The sequence below is a fragment of the Neovison vison genome, chromosome 8 (genome assembly GCF_020171115.1).
Source record: "Neovison vison isolate M4711 chromosome 8, ASM_NN_V1, whole genome shotgun sequence".
Taxonomy (NCBI): domain Eukaryota; kingdom Metazoa; phylum Chordata; class Mammalia; order Carnivora; family Mustelidae; genus Neogale; species Neogale vison.
In genome coordinates, this window is record NC_058098.1 from 113451105 (window position 1) to 113474913 (window position 23809).

At 35.8% G+C, this 23809-nt stretch overlaps 1 protein-coding gene across 3 annotated transcripts in view; it reads left to right on the forward strand.

Moving 5' to 3' along the window:
* The window catches only part of ATL2 (atlastin GTPase 2), a 56184-nt gene extending 32612 nt beyond the window's left edge, over positions 1–23572 (forward strand). Inside the window, exons 3-14 of one of the 3 annotated variants that reach the window (XM_044261723.1) lie at positions 7162–7296; positions 7561–7665; positions 11169–11219; positions 11519–11575; positions 13191–13283; positions 14885–15023; positions 15787–15914; positions 17098–17154; positions 18888–18959; positions 19619–20050; positions 21754–21768; positions 21865–22437. In XM_044261723.1, coding sequence (XP_044117658.1) covers positions 7162–7296; positions 7561–7665; positions 11169–11219; positions 11519–11575; positions 13191–13283; positions 14885–15023; positions 15787–15914; positions 17098–17154; positions 18888–18959; positions 19619–20050; positions 21754–21768; positions 21865–21972 — 1392 coding nt within the window. In that variant the 3' untranslated portion in view covers positions 21973–22437. Of the gene's footprint in view, positions 1–7161; positions 7297–7560; positions 7666–11168; positions 11220–11518; positions 11576–13190; positions 13284–14884; positions 15024–15786; positions 15915–17097; positions 17155–18887; positions 18960–19618; positions 20051–21753; positions 21769–21864 lie in introns of all 3 variants that reach the window. The other 2 variants (XM_044261725.1, XM_044261724.1) reach the window with 2 other exon arrangements.
* Positions 23573–23809: the final 237 nt, after the last annotated feature.

The window sequence follows — 23809 nt, forward strand, 5'->3', positions numbered from 1 at the left end:
CGATGGAGGAGTCTACAATATATTGTTCAAAGTACTTATAGCAGTGTTTTGGGAGAGACTTTCTTGGTTGCATTCCTGAATCTGTTCCCTGAAAAATGTGCTGTCATTTGTAGTCTTCGAAAACACCTCTCTAACTTTAAGCCCTGAATGTATGTACTGCCTGTTGTGTGTATTATCATCAAAATTAGGGTACCTATATCATCATATATTTGGACTTGGGAGAACATAAATTATTTGTCCCAACAGATCTTTTTCCATTTTGAAGTCTATGTTCCTTTTAAGTTAAAATTTACTGTTTCTAAAGTGCTTGATTTCATTTAGGTCATTTATTGAAGGATATCTGAAATAATAGACTGTTAATGTAAATACTGATTACTCAAACACAGCTTTAAGATATTTAGGGAGTTAAAGAGTCTTGTGTAATTTAAGTTCCTTTTATATTAATATTAACTTTTTGAAAAATACTTTTTTTTTAAGATTTTATTTATTTGACACAGAGAGGTCACAAGTAGGCAGAGAAGCAGGCAGAGAGAGAGGAGGAAGCAGGTTCCCCGCCAAGCAGAGAGCCCGATGTGGGGCTCGATCTCAGGACCCTGAGATCATGACCTGAGCTAAAGGCAGAGGCTTTAACCCACTGAGCCCCTGAAGAATACTTTTTTTTTTTTTTAAAGATTATTTATTTGACAGAGATCACAAATAGGCAGAGCATCAGGTGGAGATAGAGGGGAAAGCAGGCTCCCGGCTGAGCAGAGACACTGATGAGGGTCTTGATCCCAGGACCCTGAAATCATGTCCCGAGCCAAAGGCAGAGGGTTAACTCACTGAGCCACCCAGGTGCCCTTGAAGAATAATTTTTAAGAATACTTTTTAGAAGTCATTAACTCCTTTCTGCTTTCCCTCCTTTTCCCAAACAATTTTATGTTGAACTTAGGCAATGTTTTGTTCTCACTGTGAAACATTACTTTCTTACACATATTTTTAAGTAACCAATAGGATGCATTTTGTATAGACACTTCAGTAATGCTCACCATAATCCTTTAATCAGAAAGGAAGTTTAGGGGCACCCGAATGGTTCAGTTGGGTTAAACGGCCGCTCTTGGTTTTGGCTGGGGGTCATGGTCTCAGGGTCCTGGGATTGAGCCCGGTGTTCTTCTCTGTGCTCAGTGGAGCATCTGCTTGAGGATTTTCTCTCTCCCGTTCTCTTCCCCTCCTGCACTCTTGTACACTTGCTAACTCTCTTAAGGAAAGAAATCTTCAAAAAAAAAAAAAAAAAAAAGCAAGATTAGGGTTATCTGGCTGGCTTAGTAGAACATGAGACTCTTTGATCTTGAGGTTGAAAGTTTGAGTCCCATTTTGGGTATAGAGATTAATTAAAAATGAAATATTTTAAAAAATGTTCCAGCCATAGGATTTATGACATATTGCACTAGTACATGGAGAGATACAGCAGCTCCTCCAGTGGACATTCCTTTTCTTCCTAGACTTCTGTAGTATTTTGATGGATTTTGTTTGACAGGGAGTCTTTGTTAAGCTTGTATACTAAGTGTATTTGATTTTTGGCTTTTCTTTTAACAGCTTTATTGAGATATAATTCACATACCATATAATACATGCACTTAAACTGCACAGGTTCATAGTCTTTAGTATGTTAAAGTTGTTCAACTATCATCCCAATCAATTTTTGAACATTTTTATCACCTCAGAATGAGAAAAATGAAGTCCTATACCCTTTAACTATAACTTCTCCTTCCCCAACCCCAAATCTCTGGCCCTAAGGAACTATCTATTTGTTTTCTGTCTCTATACATTTGCCTGTTCTGGACATACACATAAATGGAATCATACCATACATGGTCTTTGGTGACTGATTTCTTTCACTTAGCATAATTTTTTTTTTTTTAAAGATTTATTTAAGAGAGAGGATGAGTGGGGATTGAGGGGCAGAAGGAGAGGGAGAAGCAGACTCTCCACTGAGCAGGGAGCCTGACACTGAACTTGATCCCAGGACCCTGAGATCATGACAGAGCCCAAGACAAATGCTTAACCAACTGAGCCACCCATGTGCCCCCAGCGTAATGTTTCAAAGGTTCATATACCTTGTAGCATTATGGTGCTTCATTACTTTTTAAGATTGATTAATATTTAATTGTATAGACATAGATTTTATTTATCCATTTTATCAGTTAATGGACATATGGGTCTCTACCTTTTGGGTTATAACTAATGCTGTGATTATATGACTATTAATATAACCTTTCACTAATTATTATATATGAGTATATAATAATAATATTAATAGAAATAGGTAATGATCTAGCTTCAGTTCTTTTGTATGTGCCTATCCAGTTGTCTAAGCACCATTTATTAGAAAGGCTATTCTTTCTTCCATTGAATGTCTTGGCACTTTTTGTTGAAAATGAGTTGATAATAGACATGTGAGTTTATTTCTGGACTCTCAGTTTTATTTCATTGGTCTATATATCTATTCTTAATGCCAGGACCAGACTGTCGATTACTGTTGGTCTTTAGTAAGTTTTCAAATGAAGAAGTGAGAGTCCTCTTATTTTGTTTTTTTAAGGTTGTCTGTTCTAAAAAATAATAAAGGAAGGTGATCTATTCTAAGTCCCTTGCAATTCCATATGAATTTTAGACTTAGCCTGTCATTTTCTATGGGAGATTAGCTAGAAGTCTGTTGGTAATTGGACATTTTAAAATGTCTTCAAAGTTAAGGATATCTTTTTAACCGTAGATTTTTTATTTTAATTCTTGTTGAGTGTGTACCTAAGTAGATAGAGTTGTCCTTTGTCTGAGCTTGTGATTTGGGTCAGTCATAATGTTACCTATTTGTCTAGCCTCAGAAGAGAGGAGGACTTAGACATGGGCTTAGGTAAGATGTTAGATAATTTTAAACTGTTCTAAGACTCTAATGTTTCTTAATTTGTTCTAGGACTTGCAGGGTATTCTTACATATTGATACGAAAATAGTAAATGATGCTTGGTGGTCAGAATGTGTATATTGTATCCACAATTTGGGTGTTGATCGTTTATAACCTACCTTCTAAATTAGGTAGATTTACAAGATTAAGATTTTCATCCATGGTGCATTTGTGGAGAATGTCTCTCAACTAAGAAGGATTTCTTTCTTTCATTGTAGTGTTACTTAAATCTTTAATTTCATCCCTTTTGTCATTTTTCCTCACAGCTATGGTAAGTTATTATGGCCTTTATTCTTCCAGTCCATCCGTTGAAGTATGTGGGTCTGCAAACAGGAGTTGTGTGTGTTCTGACACATGCACACCTGGCTGGACTACCAGCTCTTGTGTTTTTTAAAGTGTACCTAGCTATTGTTTTACTTTGTTGCTAGGGAATGTTACCTTTCCTATGGTAAAATAAGAATTTGTTTCTTATTATTTAGAGTAGGTAGGGGTTCTTTATTGTTGACAATTACATTACATTGGTAAGTCTTTTGGCAAGACCTTACGTTTGTTTATTCACTCTAGTATTGGACTATATTTAAAATTCAGGTGTTTTCAGATTACCTATTACCATTAAGATTTTTAAAGAACTTTTATTTTACTGGAGTACTAAGATTATTTTTGGAATTTTGAATTTTAAGGCTTTTTTTTTTTTTGTCTCCACAGTAGTAAATGGCAACAGTTTACTGTTTTTCAGTTCTTAGATTTATTTTTAGTACCTTATGACAAACAGTATCTATTTTCAGTGAGGCTGCTTCTAGAATTCACTGGAATGCTCCTGCAGGTCAGGAATATATGTTCTTGTGCAGTGCTGTAGTCCTCGAACCTGGAACAGTAGCTGGAATGTGGTAGACATTCAATGAGTACTTGCTGAGTGAATGTATAAATGTATTTTATGGAAGTTACCAGTATTCTTTATGATACAGTGATAGACTTCTTCTTCCCTTTTTTTTTTTAAAGATTTTTATTTATTTATTTGACAGAGAGAGATCACAAGTAGACAGAGAGGCAGGCAGAGAGGAGAGAGAGGAAGGGAAGCAGGCTCCCCGCCGAGCAGAGAGCCCGATGTGGGACTCGATCCCAGGACCCTGAGATCATGACCTGAGCCGAAGGCAGCGGCTTAATCCACTGAGCCACCCAGGCGCCCCAGTGATAGACTTCTTAACTTCAAGTTTTAAACCTGTCATTCTTTTTTTTTTTCCCTTTAAAAATATTTATTTATTTTAGAAAGAGAATGCACATTAGTTGGGGGGAAGGGCAGAGGGAGAGGATCTTAAGCAGGTTCCCTGTAGGAGCCTGACTTGGGGCTAGATCTTACGACCCATGAGATCATGACCTGAGCTGAAACCAGGAGTCAGAGGCCCAACTGACTGAGCCACCAAGGCGCTCCTTTTTCATCATTTTATTGACTAATCGGTGGTTTTTAAACATTCTATTACAGGGTCAACTAAGAAAAGATGATATATAGTCAATAGAATTTTTTTTATTGAGACCTCAATTCTTTTTTAAAGTTTTTGAGAGGGTAAAATTAACAAACATGTTAGCCTGTGATTTAGGTCAATCTACTTTTTAAAATTGATAATTGCTCTCTGTGTAATTGTTTTTAGGAATAATAAAAGGGACATATTTCTTCCATATCTCTTACCCATGCTCCAAAGGAAACACACTGTTAAGCTTAGTAATTAAAATTTTTTTATGTGTTCATTTGTTGAACATATATTTTGAGTGCCTGCTATAGCCAGGCATCATTCTGTGTCCTGGGTATACTGTTCTGTGTTTTGAGGGGGAAGAAAACAGGCAAAACTTCGTTCCTTATGGAACTTACATTCTCATAGAGGAGATAGAGAAATAAGACAGATAAGTGAAATGCAGAATAAAAACCGATTTATCTAAAGGGTGGATTCTTTTAAATTACACATATAGGTTGGACCTTTTAAAAGTAATCAATTTGTTGAGTAGGGAATGAGAAGCCACATGTGAGAGCCAAAAATGGTATAAGACACTTTGGTAGGAGCTATTCGGTAAACAGTTGGGATTTATAGTGTGTGCTCTTAAGACTTAACTCAAGAAATGCAGCGCAATGCCATGTTGTAAAGATAATCACCTGTAGTGTCAGCAGTATTTTTTTAGGAGTTCAGAAGAGTTGGAGTTTCTTGAGTGCTGGCTTAGGCCAGGCAGAGAACAGGTGGAACAAAGGTATAGATAAGCTAAACAACATACATATTTGGAATAGTGGTCATTTTGGTATGGTAGAAATTTGTGTTGTGTGTTAGTGGACTACAGGGTATATAGGAGCAGAGGTTGGAAAAGTAAATTGAAGGTGGATTGTATGCAACAGATCTCTCGGTGGTTCTATAGGTAAATGGGGGAACTGCAGATGACTTTTTTTTTTTTTTTTTTTTAAGATTTTATTTGAGAGAGAGTGGGGTGGAGGGGCAGAGGGGGAGAATCTTCAAGCAGACTGCCTGCTGGGTGCAGAGCCTGATTCAGGGCTGATCTCACCATGCATGAGATCAGGACCTGAGTTGAAACCAAGAGTAGTCAGGTGCTTAACTGACTGAGCCATCTAGGCACCCCTGAAGATGACTTTTTAGGACAGTAGCATGATTCCATTTCTTGTTGAGAAAATTAAGTGACTTTGGGGGAATGGGTTGGAGAGCATAGCATGGAGGTGCAGGAAAACCTATTTAGAGCATCTAAAATACAGTCCAGGGGCAAGACCACCATTGTGTTTATTTAGGGGGTACCATTATTCCTCTAATCCTGTGAAGGGTCCCTACGGAAGCATAAGTCCTAAGTACATAATGTGAATGGAGTTGTGCCATGTGGCAGCTTTGTCACCAATAGAGAGCCAAGGGGGCCTTAAGATACTGAAAAGTGAAGAAGAGTCCAAGAGAATTTTATAATTGATAAGATTGGTAACCTACTGGGGATGGGAGTTTTGTGGAATAATAATCATTAGAGATAGTTTGAAGTTTAAGGCTGATCTTCACATTTAGGTGTCCACTTTAAATCTGCTTTTCACAAATTGCTTCATCCCTCATTGAGCCTACCCTAAACATCTTTAGTGGTAATGTGCGCTTCGTGATCTGTTTTGGACTATGTATCTAAGCTTATTAGAAGTATTTCTGAAACAGGAATTTTTCCTGTGGGGTTCTTTGAGTAAAGGGTATGTGGGCTAAAGTATAGGGATCTTGATACTTGGTGAACTTACTCATTTATTATGTTCCAGAATTAATTTTCCAGATAATTATCTTATAGTATATGAACTTTTATATTATTTCACAGTGTTTAATTATAGCTGTTTGACCCTGTGGTTTTAGTTAGAACATTTTATTGTGGGAAATTTTAAACTTAACCCAAAGATAGGATAGTATACTGAACCCCAGTGTATGTGTCAACATTTTGTTGGTCTTATTTCATCTGTATACTTCCCTGCCCTTTCATTTTTTGCTGGAATATTTTAAAGCAAATGCCAGGTGTATTTTTTTAACTTTGCTATTGTTAGTATTACTTAACAATACTGTTACCACACCAAGCAATCAAGTACTGCCTAGTAAAACACCATGTCTGGGATCAGATTTTCCTTTTGGTTTTGAAAAAGGCTTTTCTTTCTTTCTTTCTTTTTTTTTTAAACACACACACACACACACACACACACACAAAACACCAATTGGATTGTTTGAATCAGGTTCCAAGCAAGTGTTGTGGTTATTTTTAAACTTGATATATTTTAAAGAGAAAATTAAGGCAGTGTGAAAACATTTTAGTATAAGCTATTCTAAGAGAGCAGTGCTTTTCTGACAGCCATTCTTTCTGGAACTTAGTTTTGCTTATATGTATGAGGAGATGTCACAATAGCTGGAATCTACTTTTTATGATTTTTAAACATAGCAAATCTTCAAAATGGGGAAAAGTGGGTATGACCTCACTTAACCTAGAAAAGTAAAGAGTGAAAAATACGAGATTTGAGAAGGTTCAGTTTGTAGGAGACTACAACTTTAGGACAAAACACCTCAGATGGGACTTGTGATCGCTTTTGTAACTACATGTGTAATGTTACGGTGTATTTTATCTTGATGTACTTACATGCCTCATCTGTAAAATAAAGAATGGGTGATTTCTTATACTTCTCCTTAGTTCTTAATTTTTTGTTTTATTTTACATTTATGCTTGACTTTGACAGGATTCCCAAAGTTGGATTGGTGGAAACAATGAACCATTGACTGGCTTTACATGGCGAGGTGGTTGTGAGAGAGAAACAACAGGCATACAAGTTTGGAATGAAGTATTTGTGATCGACAGACCTAATGGAACAAAAGTAAAATACTGTTCATATTTCTTACTTTTTTTTTCTTTAATATTATTTTTTGAGCTTTTTCATGGTATTAAAGATCAAAACAACACAGAACTATTAATGTCTGATAACTGTAACATAACATATATGGATTATTATGTGAAAATGTGTGAGATATTTAGCTTACTTTTCTTAATTACTGATTTTGGCATTTATCATTTTAAATTTGGTCTTAATGTCACTATTGGTGAGTATTTTACTTAGTGTTTTAAACTTTTAAATTCCTAGGTGGCTGTGCTGCTAATGGATACCCAGGGTGCCTTTGATAGCCAGTCAACTATCAAAGACTGTGCAACGGTGTTCGCTCTGAGCACCATGACTAGCTCTGTCCAGGTGAGACATGAAATGCTGTGGTATGATCAGTTCAGATAATCCTAATACCTTTGCTCTTTCTTAAAATGTTTTTTGGAAAACAAAACAGATGAACATAGGTCAAGGGGGGGCGGGAAGAGAGGGAAGCAAACTGAACTGTAGAAGACTCAACTATAGAGAACTAAGGGTTGCTAGAGGGGAGGAGTGGGGGATGGGCTAAAAGGGTGATGGAGATTAAGGAGTGCACTTGTTTTGTTGAGCACTGGGTGTTACATATAAGTGATGAATCACTAAATTTCTGCTCTTGAAATCAGTATTACACTATATGTTAACTAACTAGAATTTAAAAATTAAAAAAAAATCCACATTGAAAGAAAAGTTTTTTTGATTAAAGAAAGGATTAGGGTGCCTGGGTGGCTCAGTGGGTTAAGCCGCTGCCTTTGGCTCAGGTCATGATCTCAGGGTCCTGGGATCGAGGCCCGCATCGGGCTCTCTGCTCAGCAGGGAGCCTGCTTCCTCCTCTCTCTCTCTCTGCCTGCCTCTATGCCTACTTGTGATCTCTCTCTGTCAAATAAATAAATAAAATCTTAAAAAAAAAAAAAAAAGAAAGGATTAAAATTAGAGTTATTTATGTTTCTTACTGGTCATTTATATTCCATGCTTTTCTGGTTCACAGTGTGAAATTTCATACTTTTTGACTGGTTTGGAAGTAATAAACCAATAGCCAGTTCCTGGCATGATATATATATATAAATATATATATATATATATATATATATTTATTTTAAGATTTGTTCATTTATTTGAGAAAGCACATGAAAGGGGGGTAGGGTAGAGGTAGAGACAGAATCTCAAGCAGACTGCACTGAGCGCAGAGCCTGACATGGGGCTCGATCTCACAACCCCGAAATCCATGATCCAAGCTGATGCCAAGAGTTGGAGGCTTAACCGTACTGAGCCATCCAAGCACTCCTATGCTTTTTAAAAATTTTTTTATTTTAAAGGAAGAGATATTGCATGCTGTCTTTAATTGAATTCAGTCATATGGTTCCAAGATATATTAAGGTGTAGAGTATATCTGTATCTTTTATGTTTGGCTAAACCAATAAAGAAAAAAACCTCAAGTTTATTAACTTAGTTTCTACTTGGTATGTATGACAACTAATACTTGATTATTTGAACTAATGGTGGTAGAGGTCGAAGAATTAATTCATATTTAACTTAGGAAATGTATGTACTGTTTCTGTTATATACTAAGGACTTACAGGAACTGTTTAATTTAGTAAAATCCCTTCTGTTTTCCCTTAAGTCTGTACTTTTAATTGTATTTGGTATTCTATCAAGTTCTAGTCTTTTGAAGCTAGTCCATCTCTTCTCTGTATAATTTAGGCTGACAGACTGAATTAAGTTACCACATGTCATTTTGTATCTCTTTTTACTTTCTTTTTCCTGAGATCATCTGTGGTTGATGCTCTTCCGGCTAAAGAATTTATTGAGTATGATGGTTAGCTCTAACTGGTGATGATGAGCCCAGAAGTATATACATGAATAATAGAAGTATGTGCTCCTCCTGAGATGATGTTTCTTATTGATGGTAGATCATAGGTGAAACTGTTACAGTGTCTTGGAATTTTTGTATGACTTTCTGGTCATATCTGGAGTATATGTCCAGTCTAGATAAGTTCCATTTCCTTCCTTCCTCAGTTTGAAGTATCTAGCTGTCAGAACGGAAAGCAAATTTTGGATATTATTATGAGATTAAAAAAAGAGTACTTTTCAACTTGACTTCTGTTTTCTTAGATAGTTGGGGAGCTCTGGTGCTACCAGTTAAGTGATGCTTTGGGGACCCCTACAGTATCTTTTCTCCTTTTTGTTCTGCCATTTTCCTCTGATCTTGCAGGGTGGCGCAGCTGCTTTCCTGAGGCAAGCAGAAGCCAGTGGTTGTGCGTTTCAGATTAGCTGCCTCTGTGGCTTGCCTTAAATTATAATGAGGGAATTCTCTGTCCTGAAATTTGTACCTTGGTGTTCTCTTGTTTATTTATTCAACTTTATAATAGTATAGGAGGCCTGGTTTTGGACAACTGCTTAAAGCCACTCTGCCACTTAATAATCTGTAAAATGAGGATTTTTACCCATCTTGCATGCGATGGTTGTGTGGAGGCAGAAATAAGATCTAAATGAGGTAATGGATAAGAAAACAGTTCGTAAACCATAAATAATGAAGGTGAAAATTATTTTCACTTTTTTCCCCTCATCTTTGAGTCTACATTTCTCTTCCTTACATACATTATCTGGTTGATAGATCACTTGTCATTTATTCTTTCAACAAATAATTGTTGAACATCTATTAAGTAAATCTTCTCTTTTTGCCATTTGCAACCTGACCCTGAAAATGAAAGTATCTCGACCTGTTTTCTAAAAGCTAAGGCCCCCGTGGGTAAGAATAGGTAGTCATGCTTTCAGATTTTAAGTTTAGCTCTAGTATAATCACCTCAGTCATTAATTACTTTTTAAGTACCGTGTATGGAAATAGTCAGCTGAGAATGTCATTTTAGGTTTGCTGTCCTATTTTGGCTGTTTATATTCTTGACCTCCAAGTGATTCAGCTAGATTATCACTTACTTGCCATTAGAACAAATTGTTCCATCTTTGGAGTAACCCTGTTTTCTTAAACATAAGTTATTTCTCAGCAGAAGTGACATCTGTGGACACCCACTTTTCTCTTGCAGCTGCCTGTTTCACTTTTTAACCTGATTCAGAAGGATTGGACCTCTTCTGCAATTCAGTCTTTTCTCTGGTTTCCCTTCCTTGAAGCATGTAGACCTTCAGCTCTGGGCTCTGCCCTCTGCCCTGGCAAGCCTCCTAAAACATTCTATAGAAAGGGCAAGACTGCCACCTACTGTTGTTTTTTTCAGCTGTCCTAAAATTTTCAATTTAAATTACTAAGATAGATGAGCCATTTAGACTTGATGGTAGTCAAGTCTACCCCTCAAATAACTATAAACTGTATCTGTTGATCCATCCATTCATCCATTCAAACACACAGACACACAATTAATTATACCAGAGAGGACTATATCTTTGTAGAATTATGCCCCTCACATTCGTTAACTTAGAAAAATAATTGTGGAAACAATTTTCACTCAAAATGGTCATGTCATAACATGAAGAAACTTTGAGAAGGAGAAAAAAAAACCTTACTACATAATATACTTTTTAAAAATGTCTCCCGCTTTATCGCTTCTCGGCCTTTTGGCTAAGATCAAGTGTAAAAATGTCTCCCGCTTTCTAGACCACAATGTTATATATTCATAGTTTTTACATAATTTACTACCACTGCTTTCCCGTTAATGTTTTATCCCATTAGGAAGAAAGAGAAAATCCTTTTTCTTGTGCCACTGGTTAAGCTAATGACTAAGTGATTAATTTGTGCTGACATATAAAATAATCTTCATATCTGCAAGTAAAGTTATACGCAGGTGGGTATTAAAAAAATGAATAAAAACACAATTTTGTTTTAACAGGTATATAATCTGTCTCAGAACATTCAAGAAGATGATCTTCAACACTTGCAAGTATGTATTTCTCAAAAGAATGTGTGCCAAAGAATGGAAAATAAAATTCTTACTTAATTGTGACTTTGCATCTAGAAGCCTATTACAGTGTAAGAAAATTCAATATTAATATGGTTTTAAACTGATACAGAACTTCTTAACTAGAAGAAATTTTAAGGTATATCCATTCTGTTAGAAAATTAAATGCTTGACTTTCAGATGATTTTAAAGGCTCTGCTTCTATCTGTTCTGACATAGAATGGCTTTACAATTCTTTCAGTCTCTTTGGGGGCATTAATTTAAATAACTTGCTTTAATAGTTATTTACAGAGTACGGCAGACTTGCAATGGAGGAAATCTACCAGAAACCATTTCAGGTAAAGAAGTATTTTCTCGTTTTTAGAAACTTACATGTAAAAAGCTGCCAAGCCATCTTATCTTTTGAGTCTGAAGATAAGAGGATATTACAATAAACTCATTGTTTAGCAACAGATTCAGTAGAGTTGAAACTAATGCTATTACCACTTTAATAGTAGTAGACTAACAGTAGGAAATAGAACAAATGAATATAGTTAGATTGCTAATACTTAGATTGAGAGGTTGATGTTACTCTTAATTAGATGTTATTCAATTCCTAAACTTGAGACAGTCGTGTAAATTTCTTTTTACCTGGGGAACTATCACAAAATATTAGTTTTTTGTGTGTGTATGTGTGTGGTATATTACAAGTTGAGGTTAGTCCTGTTATTCTTTATTTGGTTTCATACAGAGAGGTTTCACAATTTATTATATCTTTCCCCTCCTACCCCCTCAATCCCTGTATGTTTTTATTCCTTTTAAATGCCAGGTACAGAATACTAAGTCAGAAATAAACTTGGGTGGAGTTATGTGAGAAACATATGCTCTGCTTGCTTCTGTGGAGTCCTGTTGTGACAGAGATTTAAATTAAAAAAAAGCAGAGCTAATTTCAGATAGTTTCTTTGTTGAAGTAAGTGTAATTTATAAGTTGGCATTAGTACTATTTAGTCAAGTATGTTATAGTCTCTGAGAATGACTCCGCCCTGTTTACTTCTCAGTGTATGAAGTCCTTTCTGGGTGACAGCATTGTTGGTGATTCTTAGTGTTGGTGGGTTTACATCGATCCTGCTTCAGTCTTATGTGGCTCAAGTGATCACTTTTTTAAAAAAAAATTAACACAGTGTATTATTTGTTTCAGGGGTACAGGTCTGCGATTCATCAGTCTTATACAATTTACAGTGCTCGCCACAAACACATACCCTCCCTGGTGTCCATTACCCAGCCACCTTACCCTCTTGTCCCCCTTAAGTGATCACTTTTATGAGATATGGGGCAGGTTATGGCTTTATTTGTATATATGGATGAAATAAACTCTCTTTGTCTGACGTCAGTTTTTCTGAACTGAGTTAATTTTGTCACCCAGGGGACATTTGCCAATGTCTAGAGACATTTTGGTTGTCACAGTTTTGGAGGGAGGTTAATGATACTGGCATTAGTGCATAGAGGCCAGAAATGCTATTTGCCATCCAGCCATGCACATCTAAGAATTACCTGGTTTAGAAAACAGTAGCACTGAGATTGAGAAACATAAGCATATATGAGTAAAATTTCTGTGAAGAGAATCAGTTGGTCTAGAAATAGATTATTTGGTCTTTCAGTTATACAGCCTTGACTTAAAATTATGATCTGTGTGCTTTTGTTCATTTTTTAAAGAACCTGTATTATTTCCTGTGGTGACTCTTTTTCATATACCATGAAGTTCTCAGATGGAAGCAATTGCTTGGTGTAGGGGTGGGAGTGTTACAGGCTTAAGAAGGCTCTTGCTAGAACTGTGAGCAGCATTAATCATTTGGTCATCATAATTTCTGGTAAAGGATTATTTAGGGGAGTGCATGATTATTAAATTGGTAACGTAGTGATTTTTTTAAAAATCAAACTTTGTAATAAATGATTTCTACCTTTTTCTATCTGTAGACATTAATGTTTTTAATTCGGGATTGGAGTTATCCTTATGAACATTCATATGGTTTGGAAGGTGGAAAACAATTCCTTGAAAAGAGATTGCAGGTAAGCCCCCATTTCCTAGTGAAGAGAGCATAAGCACCAAGCCAGATAAAGGAGTGGGCCATCTGGACTGCTCTTAGACTTCCAGTTTCTAAGTGCCGCCACCATAAATTGCATATGTTAGTCCAGGTGGCTCCATACAGAATTGATGAGCAGTAAATTGGTATCCTGCCAAAGAGGCCAGTGCCCTTGAATAGAAATTAAGGAACAAGTATTTCTCCTTAGAACCAACTATAAATCAATATTCAAAGGAAAAAAGTTTGAAGGAGACTTAATTTTTTTGATCTGCTTTCATTCGTGTCTCTTTCTGGCCCAGCTGACCTTCTGAACATTTGGGATAGACTGGATAATGTCATGTGCGTACATTGAACACAGACAATGTGAGGTCCTTTCTCCAAAAAATACTGTTTTCTAGAGTGACAGCATATAGAGCTAGAAGAGGGATCTTAAACATCATCTAATTCAGTTTTCTTTTTAAGATATATAATGTCACTGAACCTAGAAAAGTGACTTGCCTTTGATCTCTTAACTAATTGTTGGTAACTGGGACTAGGACCCAAATACCCAGACTCCTGGCCCATGCAACATGCTACACTAAAGCATTCCTAGAAAATAACCTCACCAGCGTGACCCTTTGTTCCTAAACATATCCTCCTGTAGAAGTACTTGGGGAAGCCCTCAGGTAAGATATACCCATCTACTCACATACACCAAAGTTAATGTGAAAATCCCTTAATTCATAAGTAGTAGGGTCTTCTCTTTTGGTAAATAAAATTTTGTTTGCCTATAGGATGATGCATGTAGTTTTTCAACCACATTCAGAAACATAGGGTATAATATAATTTTCTTATTACTAAAAGAAGATTAAAACCAGTTCTTCATTTTTGGATATTTGAAAGGCATTTCCAGACCCTATTGTCAGAGATAATTTCAGTCATCAGTTTCCTCTGGTTTGTTCAGAAGAAATTAACACACAGCCTATTAGGCATACTTAGAATTACATACTTCAAAGATAAGATTTTATCGTAAGTGATACAGCAAAGTGTTCAGGTCATAATTGTGCAGCTTGATGAATTTATGCAAATGAACAAAGCCATGTAATAGCACCCAGAAGTACCCAGTCTTCATCCACTACCTCCTAAACCCTTCAGTTCTCTTCTGACAGCCAACAGGCTTTGTGTCTGCTTTTTATGAAAGGAATCTCATACAACATGTATTCTTTTGTGTCTAGCTTCTTGCTCAATATTATGTTTCTGAGATATTGTTGCATGTAGTTTAATTCATTTATTCTCATTGCTATGTCGTATTCTACTATATGAATAGACAACAGATTCTTCATTCTGTTCCTGATGGAGATTTAGGTAGTTCCCAGGTTTCATTCATTGGGAGCTTACCTGGGGGAAAACATCTTTTCTAGTTTTAAGACAAAATGGAGTCTTACCTAAGTGGTCAGAAATAGGTCTTAAGTAAAATTTTTTGTTGTCAAAAAACTCCGATCTGGAGTAGCATCTGAGGTAAGTGTGCCCACTTGTGAGCGTGTGTATATTTTCTTTAAAACTTCTTTTTCCTGTTTGCACCTTCACCTTGTCTCTTTCTACCCTCAGGTAAAGCAAAATCAACATGAAGAGCTACAGAATGTAAGGAAGCACATTCACAATTGTTTCTCAAATCTTGGTTGCTTCCTTTTGCCACATCCTGGTCTTAAAGTTGCAACTAATCCTAGTTTTGATGGGAGATTGAAAGGTGGGAATTCCCATTCTTGCTAAAATCAAAACTTATATATTAGAGGCTGAGAGTTTAAAAAAAGAAGTACATGGTTCCTTAAATTTTCTTTTTTTTACTGGAAGACATTTTGATGCATTGTAAAGGAGGTGATTTTAATGCTCTGTGTGGTCTGTCTAGCATTCTGTTGATTTGTCCCAGACATCTAGTGTATGGATTAGCGTATTTTATTATTATGTGGTTTATTGCTCAGCACTGTTGTTCTAAAAATTCCAAAGACTGAGAGTATTTCAGTATTTCATCTGTTTGCAGTCTGTAAAATGTTTTACCAGTATATCATATTCATGTAATCAGATTTCTGTTTTAGGGATGATACAGTTTTTTGAATATTTTTTAGGGTTGGAGTGTGATGGCAAAAGGCTGGAGGAATAATGAAAGTTTCACAGTAGAGCTGGAAAAAACAAACTCTAGTATTAAAATTTAGTACAATTTCATGAATTGTTTGCCTTTTGAAAAGGAGATGAAATTTATTTTGGTAGTCCACTATTTCTTATTTGAGATTAAAGAATTATTGGGGTATGAGGAAAATGGAGTAGCAGAGTGTATTTTTTTTCTATGAGATATGATGTCTTTGGATGAGATTCTCTAAATGAATCTACTTAAGTAATAGATACCGTATATTTTCATTTCATGAAATAGAATTTTATATACTCGTACCAATAGGGACTCCTTTAATTCTCCTTTTTTTTGACTAACATGTTGACTTTTATCTCATGTCTGCTAGATATTGATGAAGACTTTAAACGAGAGCTTCGAAATCTGGTTCCATTGCTGCTTGCCCCTGAGAATTTGGTAGAAAAAGAGATAAGTGGATCTAAAGTCACTTGTAGAGATCTTGTAGAATACTTTAAGGTAGGAAAACTCCCACTAAATGACTTTGCCTCATTTAGAAATACCGCTGACTTAAAACTCATATGTATGTTCATATATGTATTTATCTTTATAAAGCAAAAAAGTGAAATTTATAGTTTGTTTTTCTGCTTTGAATTGACTGTATCACTTTTTAAGGATATTTAAAATTATAGCAGACAACTTGTATTTCCTAGCGATTTTGTTTGTGGAATTATCCTACTTTTTCTCCAGCTCTGATACAGAGAGAAGATCCTTCACCATATAATTGTAATATCATTCTATCATTTGTGAATGATGATAGATATTGGGAGTACAATTTTGTATCTTGAGTTCTCATAGAAGCCTTCTCTCTTGAGTTCTTGAGGATTTGATAAGAGCAGTTGAAAGTACAAAACTGGTTTTTGAGTTCAAGTAAATTACACATAGATTTTTTTTTTCTTTCTCTGTGCTCTTCTCTAGTCATCATTGCTTGCTTACCAGAGCAAGACCATTGTCAGCGTTCTTAATCATAGTAGTTACAGAAGGTGGAAGGGAACAATTGACATAAGAGTGTGTTTTTGTTAATTTATTGGACAGTTGATGGTAACTTTCATACTGGTTTTCTTTAGTTATGAATTAATTTAGAGGCAGTAAAAAGTTGAGATGAACAATCCTATTATGAACTATTTAAAAACTTTCATCTTCTTACTTTTAAAGCATTAATTAGGTAATTTTTCTTCTTGAACTGGATAACTTGGTCAAAGTGAAATACTGAGTAAAAGTGTTTTCTAATTAAGACAGTGCAGGAGGGGAGAATTATGGATTTCTTTTCATAAGGTAGATGGCATTGTATATATAGCTTTTAACTATGAGACAACTTGAATGTTGTTAGAATTACATTTAGAAACATTAGAATATAATTTAGCAATTTTCTTGCAACATTTTTTTATTAACATAAAATGTATTACTTATTTCAGGGTGCTGCAGCATGTGTTTTTAATAATGTTGAGAATAGGGTTAACTGTGGAAATGAGAGTATATGATTTTTCAGTCTTCATTTTCCTTTTATATTTTTCAATTTATTTTTTTATTTAGGATTTTTTTCCTAGACTTTTCAAAGTATGAATTATTTTTATATTTAATGACTTTCCTTCTGTAGAGCCAATTTGTTTGCCCTGTCAACATAATGTCTTTTGTATTTTAGGCTTACATTAAAATTTATCAAGGAGAGGAACTTCCACATCCAAAGTCCATGCTTCAGGTAGTGTGTGTGTTGTACATAAATTTATAATGAAGGAGAAAAGTCTTTGGTTTAGAGATAAATACTGGAAATGGCATCATGCTTCTTTGCATGCAGATAAATTTCAAATATTTAAGGCAATACATGTCTTGGGTCCTGAAGTTTTTATATGACTGCAGACTTTGCATACACATAGGCTATCAGAAATAAGAGTTCTCAGTATCTTCTCTTCAGTTGTTGGAAGAGTGTAGAAAAATTTCTTTTACAGGAGTTGGCTAAAAATGGACCTGTCTAAACCAGATTTATTCAGTTTTTGGAGACTTTGACAATGAATGTTTGAAATAAGGCTTATTTTTCCTCTTGATATTAATGATTTAGAGGTGCTTCTAGTGCATATAGGTTTTTTCCCCTTTTTTTTCCTCCCTGTTTTTTAAAAGGTGTCTTTTGGAGACTCGTGGGTGACTCAGTTGGTTAAGCATCTGCCTTCAGCTCATTTTGGGATCCTGGGATCCTGGGATTGAGCCCCACATGGGCTCCCTGTTTAGTGAGGAGCCTGCCTTTCCCTCTCCCTCTACTGCTCCCCCTGCTTGTGTGCACATGTGTGTGCTCTCTCTCTTTGTCAAGTAAGTAAATAAATCTTTTTTTTTTTTTTTTTAAGGTGTTCTTTTGGGACAGTGTTATTTTAACCTAGTTAAATTTATTTATTTTTTTTTAAAGAATTACTTATTTACTTGGCAAGGAGAATAAGAGAGCACAAGCAGGGGGAGTGGCAGAGGGAGAGGGAGAAGCAGGCTCCTCGCTGAGCAGGGAGGCAGATGTGAGACTTGATCCTAGCACCCTGGGATCATGACCTGAGCTGAAGGCAGATGCTTAAACTGACTAAGCCACCCAGGTACCCCAACCTAGTTCATTTTTTGAAAAAAGATAAAACAGCTTAATTTAAGAAATCAAGAATAATTAGTGTTACATTCATGTCGATCTGTTCTTAGTAAATTTTATACCAATGTGTTCATACTGTTAATGTTTCACCCACATTTATGTTTAATCCTTTTCAGATACATATTTAGTTCCTATTTTTAAAGATTGGCCATTTTGGGTAATTTCTCATTTTTATAGTAGATTAAACAGTATTTTCTTCTAAAAGTCCTGCAGTAAGCAGTTTTTGTGGATTTAAAAAGTCTTTGTGTAATACTGATACGAGACGTCAAGCTTATCAGTAATTCTTGGTTTTATACATCTGGAGGCTTGACAAATTTTAAGGTTGTGTCTATTTTTCTATTACTTATTGAGCATGTGTGGTGTTTGTTACAAACTCTTTTTTTTTCTTCTTTAAAGATTCATTTTTTCTAGAGAGAGCACAAGCCGGAGGGGCGGGGAGAGGGAGAGAGAATCTCAGACTCTGCGCTGAGCCAGAGCCCAGTGTGGGCCTCCATCTAATGACCCTCACTGAGATCGTAATCTGAGCTGAAAACCAAGAGTCAGACACCTAACCAGCTGAGCCACCCAGACGCCCCTGCATACCCATTTTAATAAACCTAAGTGAAACAAATAGTCCTATTAGAAGTCCTGTTAGAGGCAATTGGTTTATCTTTTATACTTGTGTTCCTTCCATTGGAAAGGAAAACTGGAGGTTGATAATGTTTTCTCTGGTTCATTTTTAGGCTTGTTCATTGTATATAATTTATTGTGTTAATCAGCATTTATAGAGCCTTTGAGTATCTTTTGCATAAAATTGGCACTTTTTTTTTTTTAAGGCAACAGCTGAAGCTAATAATCTTGCTGCGGTAGCAGGAGCAAGAGAGATCTATTGCAAAAGTATGGAGCAGGTTTGTAACCAACATTTAAATTTGACACTAGACTGAGATAGAGGATCTTTACTTTTAAAATAATTGAGCTAATTTGTGTTCCTTATGCATTGTCACGTTACATCATTCACTGATTCCCCTTTCATCATTTCTGCTGGAAATAAACTAAGAAAATAATTCACATGGTTAGAGTGCAGGGTACAGGTGGCAAGTTATTACATAAATTGTACTAAAATAGTTTTGACACATGATTCAGAGCACTCTTATTAGTAGCTTCTCATGTAATATTAGTTTAAGGCCAATAGCATCTTCTTTGCTAACCTTGCTAACTTGAAATTAAAGTACCTTTTTTCTGTGTTCTCTTTTACCCGCTCTCTGCCAGCAGTCTTTCTTGTATTCTCATGGTGTGTTGGTGGGTCAAATGAAGTCAGCTGCAGATTACAGTGTAATTGTTTTTGTCTTTACTGGTATTAGTCATACTTGGAAGGCTTATTTTGCCCGAGTCAGTTAAACATACAAGAAATAAGTTATGATTATGTATGAGGTATTCTGAAAAAGTTTAAAACTTAACTATATAGGTGGCTTGACTTTTGAGACTAAAAACTGTGAGCAGTGAGCTGCTCTCATGTGTGCATTATTTCTAGCCTGTAATGTGTCCTTCTGTAATCCTGTCTGGACAGGTATGTGGTGGGGACAAGCCTTACATTGCACCTTCAGATCTGGAGCGAAAACACCTGGATCTCAAGGAAGTGGCGATTAAACAGTTTCGTTCAGTGAAGAAAATGGGTGGAGATGAATTCTGCCATCGTTATCAGGACCAGCTTGAAGCTGAAATTGAAGAAACCTATGCAAATTTTATAAAGCACAATGATGGCAAAAATATCTTCTATGCTGCTCGTACTCCTGCCACACTGTTTGCAGTCATGTTTGCTATGTATATAATCTCAGGACTGACTGGCTTCATTGGCCTAAACTCTATAGCCGTCTTGTGTAACCTTATCATGGGGTTAGCACTGACATCTCTTTGTACTTGGGCATATGTAAAATACTCTGGGGAGTTCAGAGAAATTGGAACAATGATTGATCAGATTGCTGAAACACTATGGGAACAGGTTGGTATCTATCTTTTGGTTTTTCAGTGACTAATATCATCCCCGTGACACTTTACCACCCTTCTGCAGTATTTGCACACCTGCTTTTCCTTTACATGAGGAATGTGAAAGGGATGTTTTCTGTTTTGTTTGGTTGTATAATCTGAATATAAAGTATGAACCGGAGAATTTTTTTTCTTCAAGTCATAATTATAGTGTGCTTTGATTGGCTGAAATCTGTAATATCCTTTGGGTAGATTCTTAGTCATAGGCCTGATGACGCCAGACCATGGGCAGGGCCAGAGTATCTAAGGGTTATTTTCTTAGAGGAAAGAAAATCTAGTCAGTGTAAGGAAAAGAAATTTGAAAGTGTAGTGCTTTAGGAAAGCAAAAGAAGTTTCGTAGTAATACTGGCAAGAAGCAATACATGCTTAATATTTGAGGGAAAATAGTGGATGGCATTGAGGTGTTTGTTGCCTTCCATGAAAATATTGGTGATTTACTGATGCACAAGTAACAATCCTATAGGGATTTCTTTTACCAAAGGAATTTTGACATCTCTGCTATTTTACCAAAGGAATTTTGACGTCTCTGCTATGGAAACATTATTGAACAAAAAGCGAAGTGCCACAGAGAGACCGGCTTCTCTCTCTCTGTCTCTTTTTTTTTTTTTTTTTTTTTAAGATTTTATTTGTTTATTTGACAGACAGAGATCACAAGTAGGCAGAGAGGCAGGCAGAGAGAGAGAGGAGGAAGCAGGCTCTCCACTGAATAGAGAACCCGATGTGCGACTCGATCCCATGACCCTGAGATCATGACCTGAGCCAAAGGCACCCAACCATCTTCTCTTAATCATAATCTTTTACCTCAAACTCTGAGAATTCAGAGTCCGGCCTGACAAGAATCTACTAAGGAAAGCCATGTTGTATATTGGCCAACTGTGTGCTGGAATTGCCTGTGTTCAGAAAATTCCATTCAGGGATGTCATTAAAATGATATTTTTGAAATACTTGAGCATCATGTCGAGGATCAGGATGAAAGCTGCAGATATTTTGATGGACAGTATAATAGGCATTTTCAGATACCATTTCTGGGCAAGTGCGGTATTGGGCTTATTTGAAGATCTAGGAAATGCAGGTTCATGTTGGTTTGGCTTTAAATGTAAAGACTGAAGAAGAAAATCATTTTTTGAGGAAGGTTGATTGGGTATTGACTTTTCTTATAATAATGTCATTATTATAAAGTGACCCACTATATTAATTTGGATTTTGTATTTATTCTTCAGAGAAATGCTCGATTTATTCGGATCTGATTTGGAAGCTTGTGTTTGGATATTTGTTAACTTTAACCCTTTATCTCAAAAAATCTCTCTCTTCATATCCCTTTGATACCTTCTGCTAGAAGATGGATTAAAAGCTATCAACAACCTCACTTTTTAAAAAAATTACCTACTTTAAAATTTTTGACCATTACTGATTTTTTGCAGCATGAATTTTAATCATTATACAGTGTCTTATTTTGAAAGCCAGTCCCCCTTCTATATAGCATTGATTCTAGGACTTTAGAGGTTCCATTATTACAAAACAATTAAATAGAAGAATCTAAAGTGTGTAAAATTATTTTCAATGTAGTTACGGTAAGTTCATCACTGGTCAGAAAAGATCTGTGCTGTGTCAACAAACCTTGCCTAAATTTTCTTGCATTTCTCTTTTCTTTTGCTTCAGAGGAGTCCCAGGAAGGTGAGAAACCCACAAAGTCTCAGATTCTTTTAGTCTTAAACTCTTTAACTTCAGGCACTCTCAGTCATTGTCCTAACGAATCACTCCATGTTTTAGGTGTTTTCCAAACTGTTTGAAGTTACTAGACGTCGAATGGTCCATCGTGCTCTTTCATCAGCACAGCGACAGAGACTGTCATCCAACAATAACAAGAAGAAAAATTAGACAGTATTTTTAACTTTTTTCTTTATCTGAAGTGTTCCCACTTATACATGTAGGACAATAAGCAGGACCGTCTGGGCCGGTCTGCATAAATGCTGTATACTTACCAGATTTGATGCTGCATATAGGGTATGGAATTGCACATCCGTCTCCTAGGAATTGTAAATGGTTTGATTAGGAGAAAAGTAGTTTGTGTTGCATTATCAAATGTCTAACTGCATTATTTGTAGCATCATAACTTTTTTTGGGAGAAGCATCTTTTTATTTCCCACATTCCTGGTTATTTTCATCATTGCTTTGAATTGAATTTTTATATCTATTTTTATATGTAACTCTTTTTTTACCTCATGTTTTTATTTGTTTTGCACATTTCTCATACCACAGGTATTGAAGCCCCTGGGTGATAATTTGATGGAGGAAAACATAAGGCAGTCTGTAACAAACTCTATCAAAGCAGGCCTGACTGACCAGGTGTCTCATCATGCCAGATTAAAGACAGACTGACAGTTCATCTCCTCATGGACTCCACTCTCCCTTTCTTTCATGCTTGCTGTACAATGAGAACTCAAATAAAAATAAACCAAAGTTTACAATCAACTGTAGAAGTAGTTTAGTATAACTGGCTTCACAGATGGCTGCCACAGAGTGTGAAAATTGTTTGTTGGTTTTAAGCATTCTGTTCTTGGCTCCTAAGACACGGAGATTGGCTGAGGAGCGTTAGTTTATCATGCACATTTGTGCCATGTTTCTTTTATTTTTTTTCTTCCTTTTAATCTAATGTTAGTGAAATTTGTCTTGTGTAAAAGGATATTTCAGGGAAATATTTTAAGAAATCTATTTAGAGTCTAACACCAGTATCCCATTGAAATTTTAATTTTAGTGAAGTTATGAATCACTGTATCAAGAATCAGATCAGAATGACAATGAAGCCTTTATTGAGCCACTACATTAAAAGTATATATTGCTTTATTGCCTTCAATACCAGTATTACATAAGTGCATGTATCAGAAATTTCACAGAAATTACATGACAACTCTTGTAGCTAAGAAAGTGATTCTGAGGTGTACATTTGTCTTGCCTTTTTAAATTTATAAACCTGCCCTAAAAGGAGATGCATATCTGGGAAACTGAACTGTCTTTATGCAGTTTAGCCTTCATGTACATAAAATATGCCATTAATTTTATTGGGGGAGAAATTCCATCCAAAAATGTTGCCTACAGCTATGAGTTAAGAGTGTCTGTACAGTGTGTAGCTTTTATTTTCTAAAATCACAGATAGGGCATGTATATGAATTATAAATATATAAATACGATTTTGTATTAAAAGTTTTGTAGTTTATGGCAAAATCTGGTTCTGTGGTAGGCTAAGTACAGTCCCTGTGAAGGAATGTTTGTGGCTCATGTCAGTGTGTGAATGCATAGACAATTTGAAGTTTTTGATATATTTGTGATATTTATCTTCCTTGAGCACTGCAATCTCACCCCCATCCCCAAGGGAATTCAGTGGGAATGTTGATCGTGACTTTGTCCTCTGTTGCATTTTAAAGTTATTTCCTGTAATTTATTTTCAGTACATAATTAAAAATTTGTTGTATATATAAAATGAAACTTGTGATTCTTTTTTAAGGAATCCTTCAAGTATGTATTCCATTACATAAACCATGTTTGTTCATACTGAAAAGAGCATGAGCAGGAAACACCCAAGTGAGAGCTCTAAGGTATTGTACCCAAAGCTAAGCTTGTAAAAATTATTTTTCTTTGTCTGTCTCTGTTGGGGAAAACTTGTGATTAGGCTAGGTATAGCAGGGGATTTGTTAATTTCTTTTGTCCCTCTCTCTCT